The sequence below is a fragment of the Helianthus annuus genome, chromosome 10, assembly GCF_002127325.2.
Source record: "Helianthus annuus cultivar XRQ/B chromosome 10, HanXRQr2.0-SUNRISE, whole genome shotgun sequence".
Classification (NCBI taxonomy): domain Eukaryota; kingdom Viridiplantae; phylum Streptophyta; class Magnoliopsida; order Asterales; family Asteraceae; genus Helianthus; species Helianthus annuus.
This window is the reverse complement of record NC_035442.2, coordinates 126,242,946-126,260,590: the sequence shown is the minus strand read 5'-3', so window position 1 is coordinate 126,260,590 and position 17,645 is coordinate 126,242,946. Positions and strand designations below refer to the sequence as shown.

The window sequence follows — 17,645 nt, the reverse complement described above, 5'->3', positions numbered from 1 at the left end:
ACTGCCGTCGATAGTTTGAGGGGAGAGGAACTAGGGTTTTCTGCCTATTATGAAGGACATTCACAATTCATGGGTACGTATACGTTCCCATACATGAATCGGGCCCCTCTTGGGCTTCAAAGAGTTTTGGGCCGAGGGCTCCTAATTACTAAAAGAGGAGGTTTGGTCCATGAACGAAGTGTGAACAAAGTGTGACTTGAGTGTGGTTTGTGCGGCCCAAGATTATGAAGCATGAATGTACGTGTTAAGTCTACACACTAAACGACTCCGTGTACACACTAACTGAAAATTTTAACCAGGTTATGGGCAAAGGACGAATAGTGTAATGGTTTTTTTTGGACTGCGACTGTAATTATTGAAGTTAAAGGCTATCCATTGCAATCTGATACAAACATAAAGGACAAAAAGTGTAATTTACCCTTAAAATAATTATACCTAAGTTAACTGTGATAGTATGATCCCAGTGATGGCCCGTCAAACTGGTCAAAGGTGAGAGTCTTTACCTACTTATGTGGGGTTTTTGTCCGGGAGGTCCAGAGGTCGAATCCAAGGGGGGCTATTTTTGGGCTGGATTGTTGTAGCAACTTTTTGGATTCTTACCCGGGACTTGGGTGAAAGGCAATGTCCTTACCAGGTGATCTAACTATGATAGATGATAGTGTTGTTGTATCACCACATAATAGTCTCCCTTTCGCTCTCATGCCATTACGTACAAATGCTTATGTGATTCTGTATCAACCGCGCCATGTTTTTTTAATAATACAGGAAACATGTTGTTTAAAATACAGGTATTCCAACTCAGGGGTTTGTTTTGAGAACAAAATTTATTAGATTGAATACAACACAATCAAGTGTTGGACAAAAACAAAATCGCGAGCTAGTTCAGTTTATAACACGACATGAACTTAAGATCTCGGAGCAATGAAACTTCATCATATCGAGCTATTAAACGGCTGCATTTTGGGTGTCAGTGTTCTGGGTGTCAGCGTTTTGGGTTTCAGCGTTTTGGGTTTCGGCGTTTTGGGTTTCGGATTCAGCAGGAGCTGCAACCGTTTCTTCGACCTCGAGTTGGCTGTAGTTTCCTTTCTTCTTAAAGAGTTGGATGTGGTGGTGCTTGCAATAAAGCCTGCCTTCATGAGCAATGTAGTTTGATGGGCTTATAGTGCACCCCCCATGACAGCATTTGAAACAAGCTCTGTGGTATGCAGTTCCATCCACCTTAACCTTTATTTCATTATCATAACTAATATTAGAATAAGTGACATGATATTCGTTGCGAAAATGCAATGGTAGTTATGATGTTTGTTTACCCGCTCGATTGGATAAACGATCTTGGCACACGCATTACATTTGTCGCGGGTACCCTCAAAGAAACTTGAGAGTCTGTTTGCACTCTGAGTCTGGTACAAAGAAAGCAAAATATAAATGAGCTCAATTGGTCACAATAAAAGGTAAATCTGTCCAAATGGTGGAAAACTACCTCTTGACTAAATGTTCTTTCTGGCTTGAACTTTGGTGTTCCTAAAACACAACATCAAATAGAAATCTTGTGTTGTTATGTTGGAAAAAAAATAATAATAATAACAATACTATTACTACGACTACTACTACTACTACTAATAACAAAAATAATAAGTGTTAATATAATTTTACCATCAAAACTTTTTTCCAAGCTGCCAGTTCTCTTGAAGAGTTGATCAAAGTGATGCCTACAATAAACGACTCCGTCGAAAGAATTGAAGTTGCTAAGCTGCAACATATGGTAGTTTGGTGAGAAAAAATAATTTATATACATATATATATATATAATGTTTTATAAAATATAATATATAGGGGTCGGAACAAATAAAAAGTAATATATGACCTTGAGGGTACTATTGCAATGATGGCATCGGAAGCAGGCTTTATGATAAACACGTTGATTAGCTACTAATTTATCAACCAAATACACAGTTTTCTCGCAGACTGTGCATTTTTGGGTTGTTCCTGTGAATGATTTCATTTTTTTCTTCTGGTTATTGAAAGAGTTCTTTTTCTCTTGTTATTTGGATAAATAACGCAAGAAAAAGAACTCCGAACTCTCAAGAAACTCCTTTATTGTTTTGTTCTTGAATCATGATTTTCATGTCCTTTAAAAAGAGATGAAAAATTGTTGGTGTGTGGATTGCAGCAAATTAAGGGAAAAAAAAGAGTTATCAACACCCATTCTTTGATCCGATCTTCATGCATTTCCTGTTGTTTTCCTTTCTTTTCCTTCCTCTTATATTTTTAGAAACCATGTCACCAATAAAAAAGATTTAAAAAGATCTAAAACCTTTACTGAAAATGAGAATGTAAAATTAAATAACTGAATTGTACAATTGTTACCTTTTCTATGACTCTTTGTCCTAAAACAAAATGTAAAATTATAAAAGGTGAACTATTATTGAAACAACATAGAAATAAGGATACCAAGAAAATTACATCAAATATGATACCAAGAAAACTCTAAAATCTAATAGTATTACATGACTAACATGATTAAGAGAGTCAATTGCCATACAATTAAGGATCTAGTTTACCACACCAAGTTAAACCAGGAGAGATTATACACACACCATCTACGTTACTAATCAACCCCTTATTGATTTGAGGTTGTACGGTTCTATACTCTCATATACGGCATGTATGTTACCTGTATATGCTCGCATAGACTATAGAGTGTTGTATGGTACGGGATATGCCTGTATAGAGCAGCCAGCATGTATATGCTCATATAAAGGTATATATATGGTCTTATAAAAACTGTTATGTCTGTATCACATGACTAATGGACTGATGTGATGACTAGAGGGTATGCATCCAACACATATAAGAGTGGGAAGGAGTATTCCGATAACATGACTCATTTAGATTGGTCCATAAATTTAATATTTTTAATGTGTCCCATTCGTGTTTATCCATTTAAAAATTTGAATGTTCCTCTAATCGTAGCTATTTAAATTTAAATTAGATGTTATAGAAAAAAAAAGCTTCAAAATGTTTATTTTTCTTTTTTAATTTTACATAGTTTAGAATCATAGCTATTTTATCTTTGAACAAGTAGTAGTCATCGAGTATAAATGCTTGCATAATTACCGAAGCCATTACAATAAATAAATTATAATACAGGCTATATAAGACAGACAAGTGGGCATTTGGTCTAGTGGTATGATTCTCGCTTCGGGTGCGAGAGGTCCCGAGTTCGATTCTCGGAATGCCCCATAACTTATTTTTTCTAGCTGTTTTTTGTTTTTGTTTTTGTTTTTTTCTTAATGTTTAGTGTGTACATTGATTTGATCCTCCACAACCTACCCAGATGCTTCACATAATTATAATAGTATTTCTTTCCTTGAAAGTTCACACAAGAAATAATGTAGTTACATTTACGAACAAATGCACGTGAAGTTAAATCGTTAACCAAAAAAATGTTTTCTCTTAAAATCCATCTATTGCCTAATTTGTGTGGCTCGAGCCCGCACCAATTTAGTGGGGGAAAAACATTTGGTGTCACTAGGCTAAGAGGTGTTGGACGTAGTTCCCGATCACACGGCAGTGACGGGTTGGGCCGAATTTCGAGCATATGGATATTAGGTTCAAGTAATAAATTAATCAATTAACTGGAGATAGCTAGTTAGATTATTAGATAAACATGTGGGTTTTATTTAAAGTCTAATTAGGAGTTCAAGTCCATCTTTGATTACACCGAGTCATGGTCCATATAACCTAACCAAAGTTGTGATTATGGTTATGAGTTTGTAATCGTTTTAGAGTTACATTTTTCTGGTTAATAAGATTGAGAGTTAAATTCAACGTGTGTTATTCATTTGATTATGGATTGGGACTTGAAGAGGCCATTGGCAACCGAAAGATTGTTAACAGGTTCTATCCCAGACCAGCAAATTTAGATATTACAAGCCACAAAGACTAACAGGGCCGTGAACACCTCTACTTCACACATAATAGCGTCATTGATGACAATGATTCTTGCATAACTATGAAACGAAAAACTGAAAAAGCAAGACAATATTTTAATACTGTTTTTGTAATTTGATATTTTAAGAGTGTTAAAGTCAATACAAAACTTCCTATCAAAGTACAAACATGTGCTTCTGGATCTGAAAAGATCCTCTCCATAAATTCAACTCAAGACAAGCATATGCAACTTCACTACCAAATTAGGCAAAAGCTGGTGAAAAGTTGGTAGCTGCATTACCGGAATAAGCAAACATAAACGAACACGTCAAGCGAAAATAGTTAACAAAACCTGCAGAACAGATCAAAACCGGAAGACAGTAAGATGGTTGTTAATTGCATTTGTGCATGATTTTTGGATTATAAGTTACACACACAAATAACAATCCCTTGTTATTGTTCTATGATACATATGTCCTCATAGTCCTAGCTCCTGAGAATGTTTACATTACACACCCAAAAAGCGGGTTTGGGTCTTAAAAATAAGTCAAGCGATTAAAAAGTTTTACAACATAAACATCAATAAGGTGATGATAGGTATAGAGGAATATACCCGATCAACCGATGATAATACCACCCGAGACACGTGGCAGCATATCTGCGACACATCTAATAATAGTGTCACACTTCTTACCTTACAGTGGTCCCGCGCACAGCAGATCACACACCATCCACATCCCGAGTGTAGATTCCCTTTCCACCAATCAGAGCAAGGATAGCGTCAACACCCACATGCACACTTTGGGCATGGAATGTTTTCCACCAATAGATGCATGCCAGGTGTCACCAAAATGGTCAGAGCCGTGGGGAGTGGGGACCATCTCATCTGAATGGAAGTGACATCTAAATAGGAAGAAGTCAGAAGATCTACATTCACAAGGTACACTCTCTCTCTTACTTTCTCACTAAACCGTAATTTCGCCTATCAAACGAGTTCTTATTCTCATGCCCATGGGTTGTGACGAGCCTAACGGTGTTCTTGTTTTGCAGATTAATCCGGTGATTGTACGCTCAAGCTTTCCTCGGGGATGTCTGTAGGTTGAACGGATCTGAGTCTTCTCGTGGCTAAGATTTGATTCTTCAATAGGCACTTGTGAACGGATCTAGTCTAGCATAATTTGCAGATTAATCAAACATCTGCGCAGAATAGGAAATATCATATTATTAGAGCTATAAAAACTTCAAAAGGCTAACTTAGCAGTGATTCTATACCTGAGTATATAGCATAGAAGTCTATAATTAAAAGTGAAAGAACCTCAAATTCACTCAACTTAATGTAATGTCAGTAAATTCATACTTTAAGCATTGTAATTACAAATAAAAACAGGCATATAAAGCATGTGGGCATTTGGTCTAGTGGTATGATTCTCGCTTTGGGTGCGAGAGGTCCCGAGTTCGATTCTCGGAATGCCCCCTTTTTAAAAAAAATAGCAATTTAATTATTATTTTTAAAGTGCCACTGTTCTGTTCAATTTTATATTAAATGAGCCTAAAGTTAACTCAAGACTTTGGAAACAAATCTACCTACTAAACTTATATATTATATAAATGCAACTAGCATGTGCTTCTATTTCTGAAAAGATTCTGTTCATACATTCAATTGTGTGCCTTTTCTAATGTCCATTATTCATGAGAGGATGCAACTCCATAGCAAATATATGTAGCTACATTTACCTGAACAAGCTGTAAGCAAATGTAACCGAATTATGAAAACATGCAATCGAATTACAAGAAAAAGCAATCATAAAGCAACAAGGTGCTTCTATCACCAAATCTGCAAAACAAATTAAACACGAAAGATGGTATGATTCTTGCTGACCATTTAAACTACTATACATGTACCGTGTACGTGCATATACATTCATAAAAAAGCATGTCTTAAGATGGCTGTTTCAAGTACTCGTGTGAACCCACATATCAGCATCACGATTATCACAATTCCCAAATATTTACAACTCAACAATGTAAAATGGCAGTAGTAGTTCCTGTCTAAAAAGCACATATAAGATAGATATATTTAGATAGATAACAGCAGGGCATTTGGTCTAGTGGTATGATTCTCGCTTTGGGTGCGAGAGGTCCCGAGTTCGATTCTCGGAATGCCCCTTTTTTGGTTAAAAAAATCTTATTTTTGTTATAGGTAATATTCTATGCCACGAACATATGCTTCTCAGTTGATTCAACTCTTGACACGCACATGTAGCTTCACTACCGTATTAGGAAATGTAACTTCATTACTTTTTGCCAAGATTCGAAGGCACATGTTGTTAAAAAGTTGGCAACTGCATTACCAGAATCAGCCAACAAAAACTACATGCCAACCTAAAACAATTACCAAATTACCAAATATGAAGAACAAATCAAAACCAGAAGACAGCAAGATGCTTGTTGAGCGTCTGCATAATCTCTGGATTATGAGTTACACACACAAACAACATTCCTTTGTTAGCGTTAAGGAGACCTAAAATGATTTAACTAAAACATTTCGATTCAAAGTGTCTTTGATGTTAGTATTGTTCTATGCTAAACATGTCCTAACAGTCACAAGGCCGTTCGCTTAAGCATTTACAGAGTTTTGGCTTAGGTTAGAAGAGATAAGCTGGCATTTGCACACCCAAAAAGAGGGTTTGGGTCTGTATTATCATGTTTTGTGAGTTTATCAGTAATGCTTGTGGACCCCACACTTGCTTGGTATGAACCTTTCAGTTCTCAGGACCTGTTGAGATGTATACTAAAAGATTAGGATAATAAAAGTGATGAAAGCTCTAAGTCTTATGTTACCATAAACAAAAGAGTTGATCACTGAATGACAGATGATGAGAGCCTCAGGTCTGTGTTTCCACGAGCAAAGAGGGTGATCACCTGTCTTTAGAGCATATGACTATATTATATCTTTTACTCTAGGGGCCTGCATTAACATTGCAGATCTTTTGCTCTTTTAAGAAGAATAATACGCATTAGTGCCCTTTCATTTTTCTCTAAACACTGAGTCTTTTCTTAATATTTATGCACATCATTGTGTGTCTTTGATCTAAACAATCTCAAACATGTCGCATTCCCTTTTGGACTTAATCGGTTCGTGCAAGCCTACACAAGAAGAAAATCCACATGATTATGAATCATTACTACCTCAGGTGATTGATATGTTTACAAGATAATCAACACTATTAAGGGTGTGATGCTAGGCGCTCTGCACTTGTGTCATGGTGGTTTGTGGGTGGGTATTTGATAGACTTTTCTGGTTATTTATAAAATATGTCACCTTAATCTGAGAAAAAAAAAAAATTGGTATATTAAGGATCTTCCCATTAATTGTACCAAGGCTTGTAGTGACGTTTTTATGGTCTTCCTACTCTTCAAGTGATTAAACGATGCTGCAGAAGTAGTTTTTAAGTTTTGTCTCTGATGAAGTACGTATGTGTATCGTTTAAGCATACAGATCTTATTTGTTAACCAAACACCTTTGATGAATTAAGGACACTAGCATAATTTGCAGATTTGTTAAACATCTGCGCAGAGCCGCAGAATATAAAACATTTCACTATTAACTTAGCAATGATTCTACACCCGAGTTTATAGCGTAAAAGTCTAGAACTAAAAGTAAAACCACCTCAAATTCAATTATTCTACAGACTTTGAATATATTAACTTTAGTACACTCATATTTCATGGTGATTATAAATTAAAAAACAGGTGACATAAAGCATGTGGGCATTTGGTCTAGTGGTATGATTCTCGCTTTGGGTGCGAGAGGTCCCGAGTTCGATTCTCGGAATGCCCCCCTTTTTTTGAAACATTCCATTCATTTCACATGTATCTTGAAGTGCCACTATTTTTTTTTTTTTAATTTACTGACATCAACTCAAGTCAATTCATAACTTTTGGAAACAAAACTACCTATCAAAGTAATCTCTTATGCTACAAACATGTGCTTCTGGATCTGAAAAGATTCTTTCAAAAAAAAATTAACTCATGACAAGCATATGTAACTTCACTGCCAGATTAGGCAAATGTAAGGTCATTATTTTTTGCCAAAGGAATCTTGCGCACCAAGTTGATAAAAAGTTGGCAACAGCAATACCAGAATAAATAAACCAGCACGTCAAGACTCAAGCTAAAACAGCTACCTAGAGAACAGATTATAAGTCGCAGACAAACCAACATTCCCTTGTTAGTGTTAAAGAAATCTAAATAGGTAGTCTGCTTTTCAAAAGCAGAAGAAAGTTTGATTTTCTTTAACAGCCAAAACTTCTCAATTACAAGTTATACAGTATCATTTAAACTATTATACATGTATTTACATATACATGTGTATTATTTATAATATTCAATCCTCTGCCCACAAATTGCCAGTTTGCTATTCTCTTTAGTTTTATGACTGTTTTCACAAGTGCAGTCTTAAACTTCTGAAAAGATATATTCAACAGTTGTTTAAATTGCAAACCAAAGTTGACTAAATGTAATCTTTAGTGGTTTCAAAAGGTGGCCAAATGTAATCACAATTCAGAAAACTATCATATTTGATGCATCTCTAGTTCTCTAACATGTGTCATACTTAATACCGGGTCAAAGTTGGCTTAAACTCAAAGGCACAGAATACAGATCTGAACCTATAATCTACCATCAATGAGATATGACTTTTCAATCATTGCTAGATGTTACTGTACCAACGATTCAAGGATTTTCTGTTTTCACCAAGGCTCCAGATGTCTTGGTCAAAAGCAAAGCATCTGCATATATGCTGGTTTGCAACAACTAGAATATGCAGTATTTCACTTTGCAGAGCTCAGATAGCAAATTAAAGACAAAAAGCACCAAAACCTTCTTGCTTCAGAGACTGTAACCTCAAGCTACTGACAGTTAAATGAACTGATTCTAAACAGGAATATATAACATTTAATGAAAATTTGTTGATGTATGCACAACATGGTTCTACATACTTCAAACAACTGTGCATTTCATGAAAGACGACATATTAACAATGCAACACCAGTGAATTCAGTTTCCAATAACACTTTTAAAGAATAAAATCATACATATAAAGCAAACGGGCATTTGGTCTAGTGGTATGATTCTCGCTTTGGGTGCGAGAGGTCCCAAGTTCGATTCTCGGAATGCCCCATTTCAAAATACTCAACTATATAGATTTTTTAGTAAAATGCCAAAATCGCCCCTGAGGTTTAGTCATGTTTTCTTGTTCCATCCAAAATGACTTTTTTGTACATTTGAGTTTTTCAGGTATGCGTTTTATTTTCATTTCCATCCAAATTACTAACTTAGTTTATTTTTTCTTTTAAGGTGAAGGACATTTTTGTCCTTTTGGATGAAACAAGCAAACATAACCAAACCTCAGGGACGATTTTGGCATTTTAATCTTACAGTTTTGTTTTATATATCCCCATTTTATTATTTTTAATAACTTTATTAAAATCACCAGTGGCGGACCCAGCGGAAAATTTTAGGTATTGTTTGTCTATCGCTATGATTTTTCGGTCCGGTTCAAGTCGGATTGGTTGCATAAAATTTTTATAGGTATTTTAAGGGATTGTAATACATAATATAACTTTTTTTTTAATCAAAATGTCATATATATCAAAGAAGTTATTAAAAAATAACAAATATAAAAACAGAAACAAGTAATAAAAGAATATAAAATGAAAATGTAAAAATGACAAAATCATCCCTGAGATCTAATATTTGCTTGTTCCATCCAAAGGGATAAAAATGCCCTTCATCTTAATTGAAAAAAATAAACTGAGTTAGTGTTTTGGATGAAAATGGCAATAAAAACGCAAACCTAAAGGACTCAAATGCACAAAAAAGCCATTTTGGATGAAACAAGCAAATATGACCAAACCTCATGGACGATTTTGGCATTTTACTCTATATTTTTCTATAACATTTTTCCTGTTAAAAAGATATTAGATAATAAAACATGTGACAATTGATCTAACAAGATTTTTTGACAAGAAATATAACTCATGATTATGGAAGCTTTTATTTAGGCACCAAATTCAAGTTGGTGAAAATACCTTTATATACCAAAATAAGCAATCATAAATCAAGCCTGCTTTATTTTTAAATTATTTGTGCATAATTGTGTATAAGTATATGTAATTATGTATGTGTGTGTATGATACTGAAGAGATTCCTAGTCAATTAACAAAAAAAGTGACGGCACTTATAATTTAAAAGATATAAATGACCTTAATTTTTCAGCTGCAATAAATGGCTGATTCATCAAAACACAGATGATATGTAGCAGCATATAACAAAATCCTTGAGCCCCCTCACACCTATTCGGATTATACATCTGTAACTTGACAAATTTTCTGTGAAAATCCTATGTTATTGCATTAGTGTCTTATTCAAGTACAAAAGAGAAGCCAACAAACTCTAGAGATTCTTTACATTACAAAACACTTAATATATGTAATCAGTTGCATAATACAAATGATCTGATTAAGGACATGGTTGAATTATTTATAACATCTTGGTCCTGAGTATCATTGTAAACTTGCAACAAGCCTAGTTCAAAATTAGTCAGTTATGGCTATTAATTTCTAATTTTCTAGGAAACATGAAGTGGACCACAGTCAACACATTTTCTGACAGTAGTTATATTTAAAACATATTATAAGGCATTATAAAATTTCTTACCATTTCAGATTAACATCTTTGTGGTAGCAGTTATTTCTCATCAAGGACATAAATACCGTAAAGAATGATGATATAAACAAGTGGGCATTTGGTCTAGTGGTATGATTCTCGCTTAGGGTGCGAGAGGTCCCGAGTTCAATTCTCGGAATGCCCCTTTTTTTAAGAAACTATCACATACTAAGAAAAAAAATTTTAATTATTCCTGAGTCGATCATATTCTTTAAATCATTTTAGCAATCATATCTTTAATACACTTATCACATGTTCCTACTTTATTTAGAAATTATCATCTTAAAGCAGATAAACTGTGATCTGAATTCGATAAAGCATTTTTGCCAATCAAAATTAATGGAATTCTAACAATAACTTGCATATTGCAAACACTAATAAAACAGAAGATTCCTTCTCATGAGAACATTTTTGGAAGTAGACAGATTACAATAACTATAAATATATATACAATGTAAGAATGACTATTTAGGTTGGCTGCAGCAATTAACATTAATCCACATTATGCATAAAACAGCAAAACTAACGATTATACAGAAAGCAGAATGTTATATGATCAATTGAAATTGTGTAAATACTTTGAAGTACAATAACTTATAAACTATGAAGATTTGCCTAAGAAGTCATAAGGGTAGTATACACTTATTTTGGGTCAAAGAAGAACCAATTTCGATTCTTGAAATGCCACCTCAAGCCACTGCACTCTAAGTTAAATGAAGTTGTCAATACTTACTTTGTCCTTTTATATATTTAGAATATATTTTCCTCCCATATCAGCTAAAACTTTAATAGCAACAATTACTTGTAATCTGACAAGATTCTGTCCCTGAATCTTACGATCATTAATCATCTTAAATTATGCAAACAAACCTAAGAAAAATGTTGTGTTGCAGTAATAAAAAGACTATGTATTGTGGTAGAAGTATGGAGCGGGGAGGGGAAGCCATGTAGGCCAACGGGGCGAGAAAGCTAAAGCATGAGGAGCAGATCACGGGGGGTGCGAGGGGGAGGTGAATGATTGCCACCACGTATGCGTCTTCAACCTAAATTGCTAGATTTTACAATAATGCATCTGGTTCACAATTCACGTTACCACAGCACATGTTAATATGTGTGAAATGTGAAAGCCCCCATTGCCTACAAGGCACACTTTTTTTTCACATTTCACATACACCACAACACATAGTCTAATAATAATACACACGCTTCGGTGTAATCTCACAAGTCATGAAGCCAATAGCTTAAATTGTTTTCTAAAACAGTAAAACCACAGAAACATTGATCATGAAATCAAAATTTCTATCTGATTGTACTTGACTCACATCAATCTCATTATCGTTCAGAATTTCAAAAAGTCTGAATTAGATAACTTATTTCATTCCTTTTACTTAGCACCTCATGAAACTAGCACTTCCAAATGAACAGACAAGCACAGATGGTTATGGAACCCTAACTATGGCTGTGCTAATAATAAACTCAGAATAACAAGGCACTATATGAAAATTTATAAATCCAGAACATGTATATATACACTCCTCCATTCCAGAATCAAAAGTCTACTATCCGAATACCTAATTTTGCGACTGATAACTTATCAAAAATAGCCTTCAGCATAGTTTCAATGTTGATAATAACTCGTTAACTTGTAGAAACACCGAATAAAAGTGAAACATTAAAGACGAAGAGGAACTGATTCTAACCTTTAACCGCCGATTGCAGCCGGTGAAAGACTGGAAAACCTAAAAGGCGTTCGACGACACTTCCTTTTGTTGCAGATGAAAAGGCAAATTCGAATGGTTTTCTCACTTTTTTGCAGCAAACGAAAAGGTTTTGAGTTGTAATCTCAGAAGCAAATTTTAGCGGTTAATTTTGTGATTAAAAAAATTGTAAAATTTAAAAATTATGCGTTTGCCGGGAGTCGAACCCGGGTCTATTGCTTGGAAGGCAATTATCCTAACCGTTGGACTACAAACGCTGCTGTTGTTTGTTTCTGTTAGTGAATATAATGCTTCATTGCTTTGTAAAAAGAGATGAAGACTTCGTTGCTATTAGGGGATAAAATGGTTTGCAAAAAAGATGAAGATATTGTTTAGAGGGTTAAGTTATTCTATGAGCTACTGAAAAATAAGAAGTGTATGAAGACTCAATATATCGCATAAGATGACATAATGTCGAACAAAATATAATACATTGCCGAAAAATATAACACAATGTCGAGGAAAAAAGACATTGTGACGCAACACATAGAAAAGACACAATAATCAATAAAAAAACACAATCCTAATAAACAAAAATTCTAAAATCTACAACCTATAAATCCAAAAGTGAAAACCTAAAATCTCACATGGTGGAGTTTGATGAGACGGTCCCAGTGCCTCTTGAATGAGGTCAATCGGAGTCTGTTTGACACCCTTTGTACGATTTCTTATTTTTAGGATCATTTGTATTTGATCTTAAACTACTCTTTAGATAGGACATAAGTTTGTTGTTTTGGTAATAACAATAAATTAAAACATTTATGCATTGAGTTTTAAAAGTACTCAATATTTAATATTTAATATATATATATATATATATATATATATATAGGCTGAAGATCATTTTAGAACTCTAAATAATTACAGAATTTTCATAACTCCTAATAAACAATTGTTTTATATATAAATTTCTGTATTTAGGGTACTTTTATTATTTATTATATGTATTTTATGATTACATACATGTTAAAGAGTTGTTTACATATGTATAATAATCAAATTGTATATATGTGTAACAACTAATTACATATATGTAAAAAAACAAGTTTACATACGTCTAATCATAAAATTACATACTAAAAAATGATAAACTAGTTTTAACATGTATGTAATCATAAAAATACATGGAAAAAATTATAACAGTGCTCTAAAAATAAAAAAAAAACTATATAAAAAAGGTTGTTTATTAAGAGTTCTGAAAGTTCTGCAATTATTTAGAGTTCTGAAATGAGACGAAATTTTTTGTGGAAAGTTTTAACATGTATGTATATATATATATATAATGTGGAAAGTTCAAATGAGACGAAATTTTTTGTAAGAATAAAAAAGAAGAAATTTCAACCAATAAGAATGTTTCATTTTACTTCATTTAATTTTTGTATTTAATATTAGTGTAAGGGTATATTGGTAAACTTAGATGGATCATTAATTGGTAGTCTTCCTTTTTAATATCTAACTACATTAAATTTGTAACTTATTTTCAAAAAAAAAAAACATATTTTTCAAAAAAATATATATATATAATTTAAAGTGTAGCATAAATTCTGAGGTGTGTACGATGAATTACGAGCTGTGTAGGATAAATTTCAATATGTGTAGGATAAATTTCAAAACGTGTAGGATAAATTTTGATATGTGTAATCAAAATTTAAGTGTGAAGGATGATAGTGTTTATAACTAATTAATTACTCAAAGATAATAACAAATGAGTTGTGAGGAAAACTATTTAATGTTTTACATTTGTACCCTTTGTTTTTTTTTCTTCTTAATTTAATTTTCTTCTCAAATGAACCTTCCCCTGATACTATATAAAGCATCTCCTATGTACTAAATAGTAATTTTCAACAAAATTTTAAGATGGTAGTCCAAAAGACAAGAACAAATCTCCATTTTTAACATTTTTTCTTCCCATCATGTCCCTCTCTCCCTCACCTTATACCTAATCTTACACCACTGTAGTCCTATTAACAAGGCCATTGAATACTCCCATCGTCTAGATCACCAGGTCATTCAATGTCGCCTACATTAGTTAGGTCTGATGAATGAATAGTGAATTATTATAAATAAATTACGAACACTAATCGTCTCTCCTTTAACTGTTATGTTGATTCCTACTTTGCCAATCATCGTCTTTCAATTCATCTTTGAGAGAAGTTTATGTATGAGGGTTTATGTTCTTCAATTTATAAGTAATTTCATCAATTTCCTTTTTGCTGATTCGTGTATTGGTTCCAAACTTAAGACCCCTGCAACCCTTCAATGGAACATCAGGGTCAACAACGATTCCTACAAAACAATTCCATTGCAGATTACATGTGGTTTAAGAAAGGAGATTCATTCACTATTAGGTCTACAAATTGTCAATATGAGTTGTTATGTTAACTAATTGAAAACCCATCATCGCACAAGAAGCCTCAAAGATCTAAATCAGTTTCGTTGCAGGTAGGTTACCAAGTTATATTCTTTATTTTTTTATTGTTCTTTATTTTAGTTTTCATCTAGGTGTTGTTTCATTGCTTTGATCTTTATGATTTTAGTATAGAAAGTCGATTTAGTTGTTTTGTATTTTGGGGTTTGATAACGTCCCTTTTCTCCCAATTTTGCCCCCAATTCATCTGATATTACCCCCATTCATGACACCTACAATTGAATGCAACATTCAATGCTTCACCACGTTAACAACAGAATACGAGATTGAATGCTTCACCAGCGATTGAGTGCTTCAGATTACCCTACCGTTTCCATTTACCCGCGATTGAATCCCCTATCCCCTTCAATTAAAGCCTACTTTATGCCCACTTTCGTGTGTTCTACCCTTCGCCCTTCTAACCTGAATCATTGCCATCAACCCATTCGCTGCTAATTGGTTGTTCCCCTGTAAGCAATTTATTTCAAGGTAATGCTTCTGTGATGTTTGTATGCTGATTTGGTTAATCTTAGAATGTTTTATTTTGCTCATCTTTTTCTTATAATACTTTTAACATCAATTCTAATAAAACTCTCAGATTCATTCAACTTGTTAGTCAACAGTGGTGTGGATGCAGGCAAGTTATACTTCATGTAAGTAGGAATAACCAAGAAATAAAACTAGGGTTTCCCTTATTCTATGTCAAAGAAGTCAAATTATTCATTTATATACATTTTATAAACATTAACTGATTATCTTGTTATTGTTCTTGGTTCCGCATATAATTCTCCGTAGGGCCCGAGACTGCCTATGGGCTTCTGAGGTATGGCATATAATTTTTAAGGTGTGTTTGGGTATGTGTTTTGAAAATGCCTATTTGTAATAAAATAACTAGAATTAGGTACCAACTCAAATCAAACGAGCTGTAGAAAAAAGTGTTTGGATACATTATTTGTCGTGGGATTATCACAGTGACAAACAACATTGTTAATATAATGATAGAGATGATTATAACCCAAATACCCAATCCTAATAAGCGTAGTCGGGATCTCGAAGTGAGCCCGGGCCGAACTTTTAGCTCATTTGCGATTGTTGACAATATAGCTCGAGTCGAGCTCGAGCTCGAGCTCAAATAAGTAGACTTGAACCGAAGATGGAGTCATTCTTGCTGTAACTAATGTACTTAAGATCGTTCATGCAGTTGTAGCCTAAGTAAGTTCTTCTTTTCCGGATGGGTTCAGGTTGAGACGGGTCGGGTGAGGTTCATTCTTTTACAACTTTGACCATTTTGACTGTTTTTTCCTTTCTTAAAGAGCACATAAAAATCAACACTACTGAATGGTTAATTTATGTGTCTGTGAAAATCAACAATGGAAATTCATCAAAACAAAGAGTGTTGAATTCATGCCACTCCAACGTTCATTGGTTGCTTTCTTGAACGGATATTTCTAGACAATATATGTTCTCCTTATAGGCCGGTCTGTTTACACGGGTTTTGTCACCTCCGTCTACTTGGGTCTGCGTGGCGAGCTTGTTGTCATGGAAGTCTGCTTGGCTAATTCCATTCCTAAAACATCGCCACAGTCACAGGTAAATTCACAAGTATATATATATATATATATATATATATATATATATATATATATAAATATATATGTGACAACTCTCACATTTACAGGTATCCGTACAATTAATTAATATTTAATTTGTGCTTAATGACTGTGCTTGATTTCAACTGTGATTAAACTGCTTTCTGTTTTCTGTTACATACATACATATGCATCACATTTTATACTGTCACTCCATTTATTTCATACAAACTTTAGTGACAAACTTGATGCACAAAGCACAGTTAGCACACTAAACGGATAACCCAGAAACATGCTGACAATGCCAGCACCTAGACAGACAATGTTTTTGAGGCCAGTGTGAGCCAGAGATAGAATAGTACACTAGTAGGGAGTGTAGGGAAGTGAGGACCATGAAACTGCGTCACTAGGTGATAGTTATAGTGTCGGGAAGTGCCTAAAACACACTTTAAATGCAGAATTCTGCACTTAATGAACAAAATTCAGCATTTAACTATGCTAGTAAAGTGCAAAAACTTGGCAAAATAGTCCTAGATACTTTCTAAAGTGTTGGGAATTAAATCTGTCACTAAAAGCAACATAAAAAACACTTTATGGATTAATTTAGCACTTTAACGGACAACACCCGACCGAACAACCGGACTTTACCCAGAACACAAAAATATTGCCAAACACATTGTTTATATTTTTCTGAGCTAGTTAGGGTCCCCGAACACCCTAAGACACTATATAATTAATGACACACAAAAGACACTAACTACACACTTGAATTCAAACTAGATTAGTAACTAAATAACTAACTATAAGTTGCAACCCAACCCTATACCCCCCCCCCCTTCGAAACCGGTTATGGAGTGGGGACACCCCCTTGATTTTTGACACGTGCGCGACTACACATATTTTTACAATGAAATTACACACGATTTGGTTTTAAATTTATAAAAGTGATTATTACTTTTACATCAATCACACACACGAAAGAGGCAAGTGTACCCCGTCATATATGTAGTAAAGTATCGGTAAGAACCAAGTATCGATCCACGGAAATGGGCGGAGAAATAATACTAAACCTTTGTCACTAAAGTATCGGTAAAAACATAAGTTGTTTTGATTTTAATTAAACTAAAGTAAGCATAAACAAATATTTATCAAACATAGTAGATTATATATAAATAGCCTTGCTTAATACACAACCAAAGCATGTCAACTAAGTCAGTTTTGGCACTAGAA

At 34.0% G+C, this 17,645-nt stretch overlaps 1 protein-coding gene, 1 long non-coding RNA gene and 7 other non-coding genes across 10 annotated transcripts; 6 read left to right on the top strand and 3 right to left on the bottom strand.

The window, feature by feature from the left end:
• Nucleotides 1-727: 727 nt before the first annotated feature.
• Nucleotides 728-2,197, bottom strand: LOC110884683 (pollen-specific protein SF3-like). The gene is made up of 5 exons (XM_022132407.2): nucleotides 1,865-2,197; nucleotides 1,654-1,750; nucleotides 1,481-1,521; nucleotides 1,311-1,400; nucleotides 728-1,224 (listed from the first exon to the last, which is right to left on the bottom strand). The coding sequence occupies exons 1-5, from the start codon at nucleotides 2,000-2,002 to the stop codon at nucleotides 946-948; spliced, it is 645 nt and encodes a 214-aa protein (XP_021988099.1). The 5' UTR covers nucleotides 2,003-2,197; the 3' UTR covers nucleotides 728-945.
• Nucleotides 2,198-3,170: 973 nt separating this feature from the next.
• Nucleotides 3,171-3,242, top strand: TRNAP-CGG. The gene has a single exon. It is a non-coding gene; the product is annotated as a tRNA-Pro (tRNA).
• An 805-nt stretch (nucleotides 3,243-4,047) lies between these two features.
• Nucleotides 4,048-12,607, bottom strand: LOC110884682. Of its 2 annotated transcripts, none has more exons than XR_002561444.2 (3): nucleotides 12,363-12,607; nucleotides 4,547-5,130; nucleotides 4,048-4,285 (listed from the first exon to the last, which is right to left on the bottom strand). It is a non-coding gene; the product is annotated as an uncharacterized LOC110884682 (long non-coding RNA). The 2 variants fall into 2 exon arrangements; XR_004869161.1 differs by lacking the exon at nucleotides 12,363-12,607 and adding an exon at nucleotides 5,668-6,327.
• Nucleotides 5,336-5,407, top strand: TRNAP-UGG. The gene has a single exon. It is a non-coding gene; the product is annotated as a tRNA-Pro (tRNA).
• TRNAP-UGG lies at nucleotides 6,028-6,099 on the top strand. Its single transcript has one exon. It is a non-coding gene; the product is annotated as a tRNA-Pro (tRNA).
• On the top strand, nucleotides 7,703-7,774 carry TRNAP-UGG. Its single transcript has one exon. It is a non-coding gene; the product is annotated as a tRNA-Pro (tRNA).
• On the top strand, nucleotides 9,043-9,114 carry TRNAP-UGG. The gene has a single exon. It is a non-coding gene; the product is annotated as a tRNA-Pro (tRNA).
• On the top strand, nucleotides 10,736-10,807 carry TRNAP-AGG. The gene has a single exon. It is a non-coding gene; the product is annotated as a tRNA-Pro (tRNA).
• On the bottom strand, nucleotides 12,566-12,637 carry TRNAG-UCC. Its single transcript has one exon. It is a non-coding gene; the product is annotated as a tRNA-Gly (tRNA).
• Nucleotides 12,638-17,645: the final 5,008 nt, after the last annotated feature.

What these genes read in the sequence shown, in the direction of transcription:
- LOC110884683 (XM_022132407.2), bottom strand. Translation starts at nt 2,002, where the DNA reads ATGAAATCATTCACAGGAACAACCCAAAAATGCACAGTCTGCGAGAAA. An exon ending in CTTGGAAAAAAGTTTTGATG is followed by an intron (nt 1,522 to 1,653) that starts GTAAAATTATAT and finishes GTTGTGTTTTAG; the next exon opens with GAACACCAAAGTTCAAGCCA. An exon ending in AAAGAACATTTAGTCAAGAG is followed by an intron (nt 1,401 to 1,480) that starts GTAGTTTTCCAC and finishes TCTTTGTACCAG; the next exon opens with ACTCAGAGTGCAAACAGACT.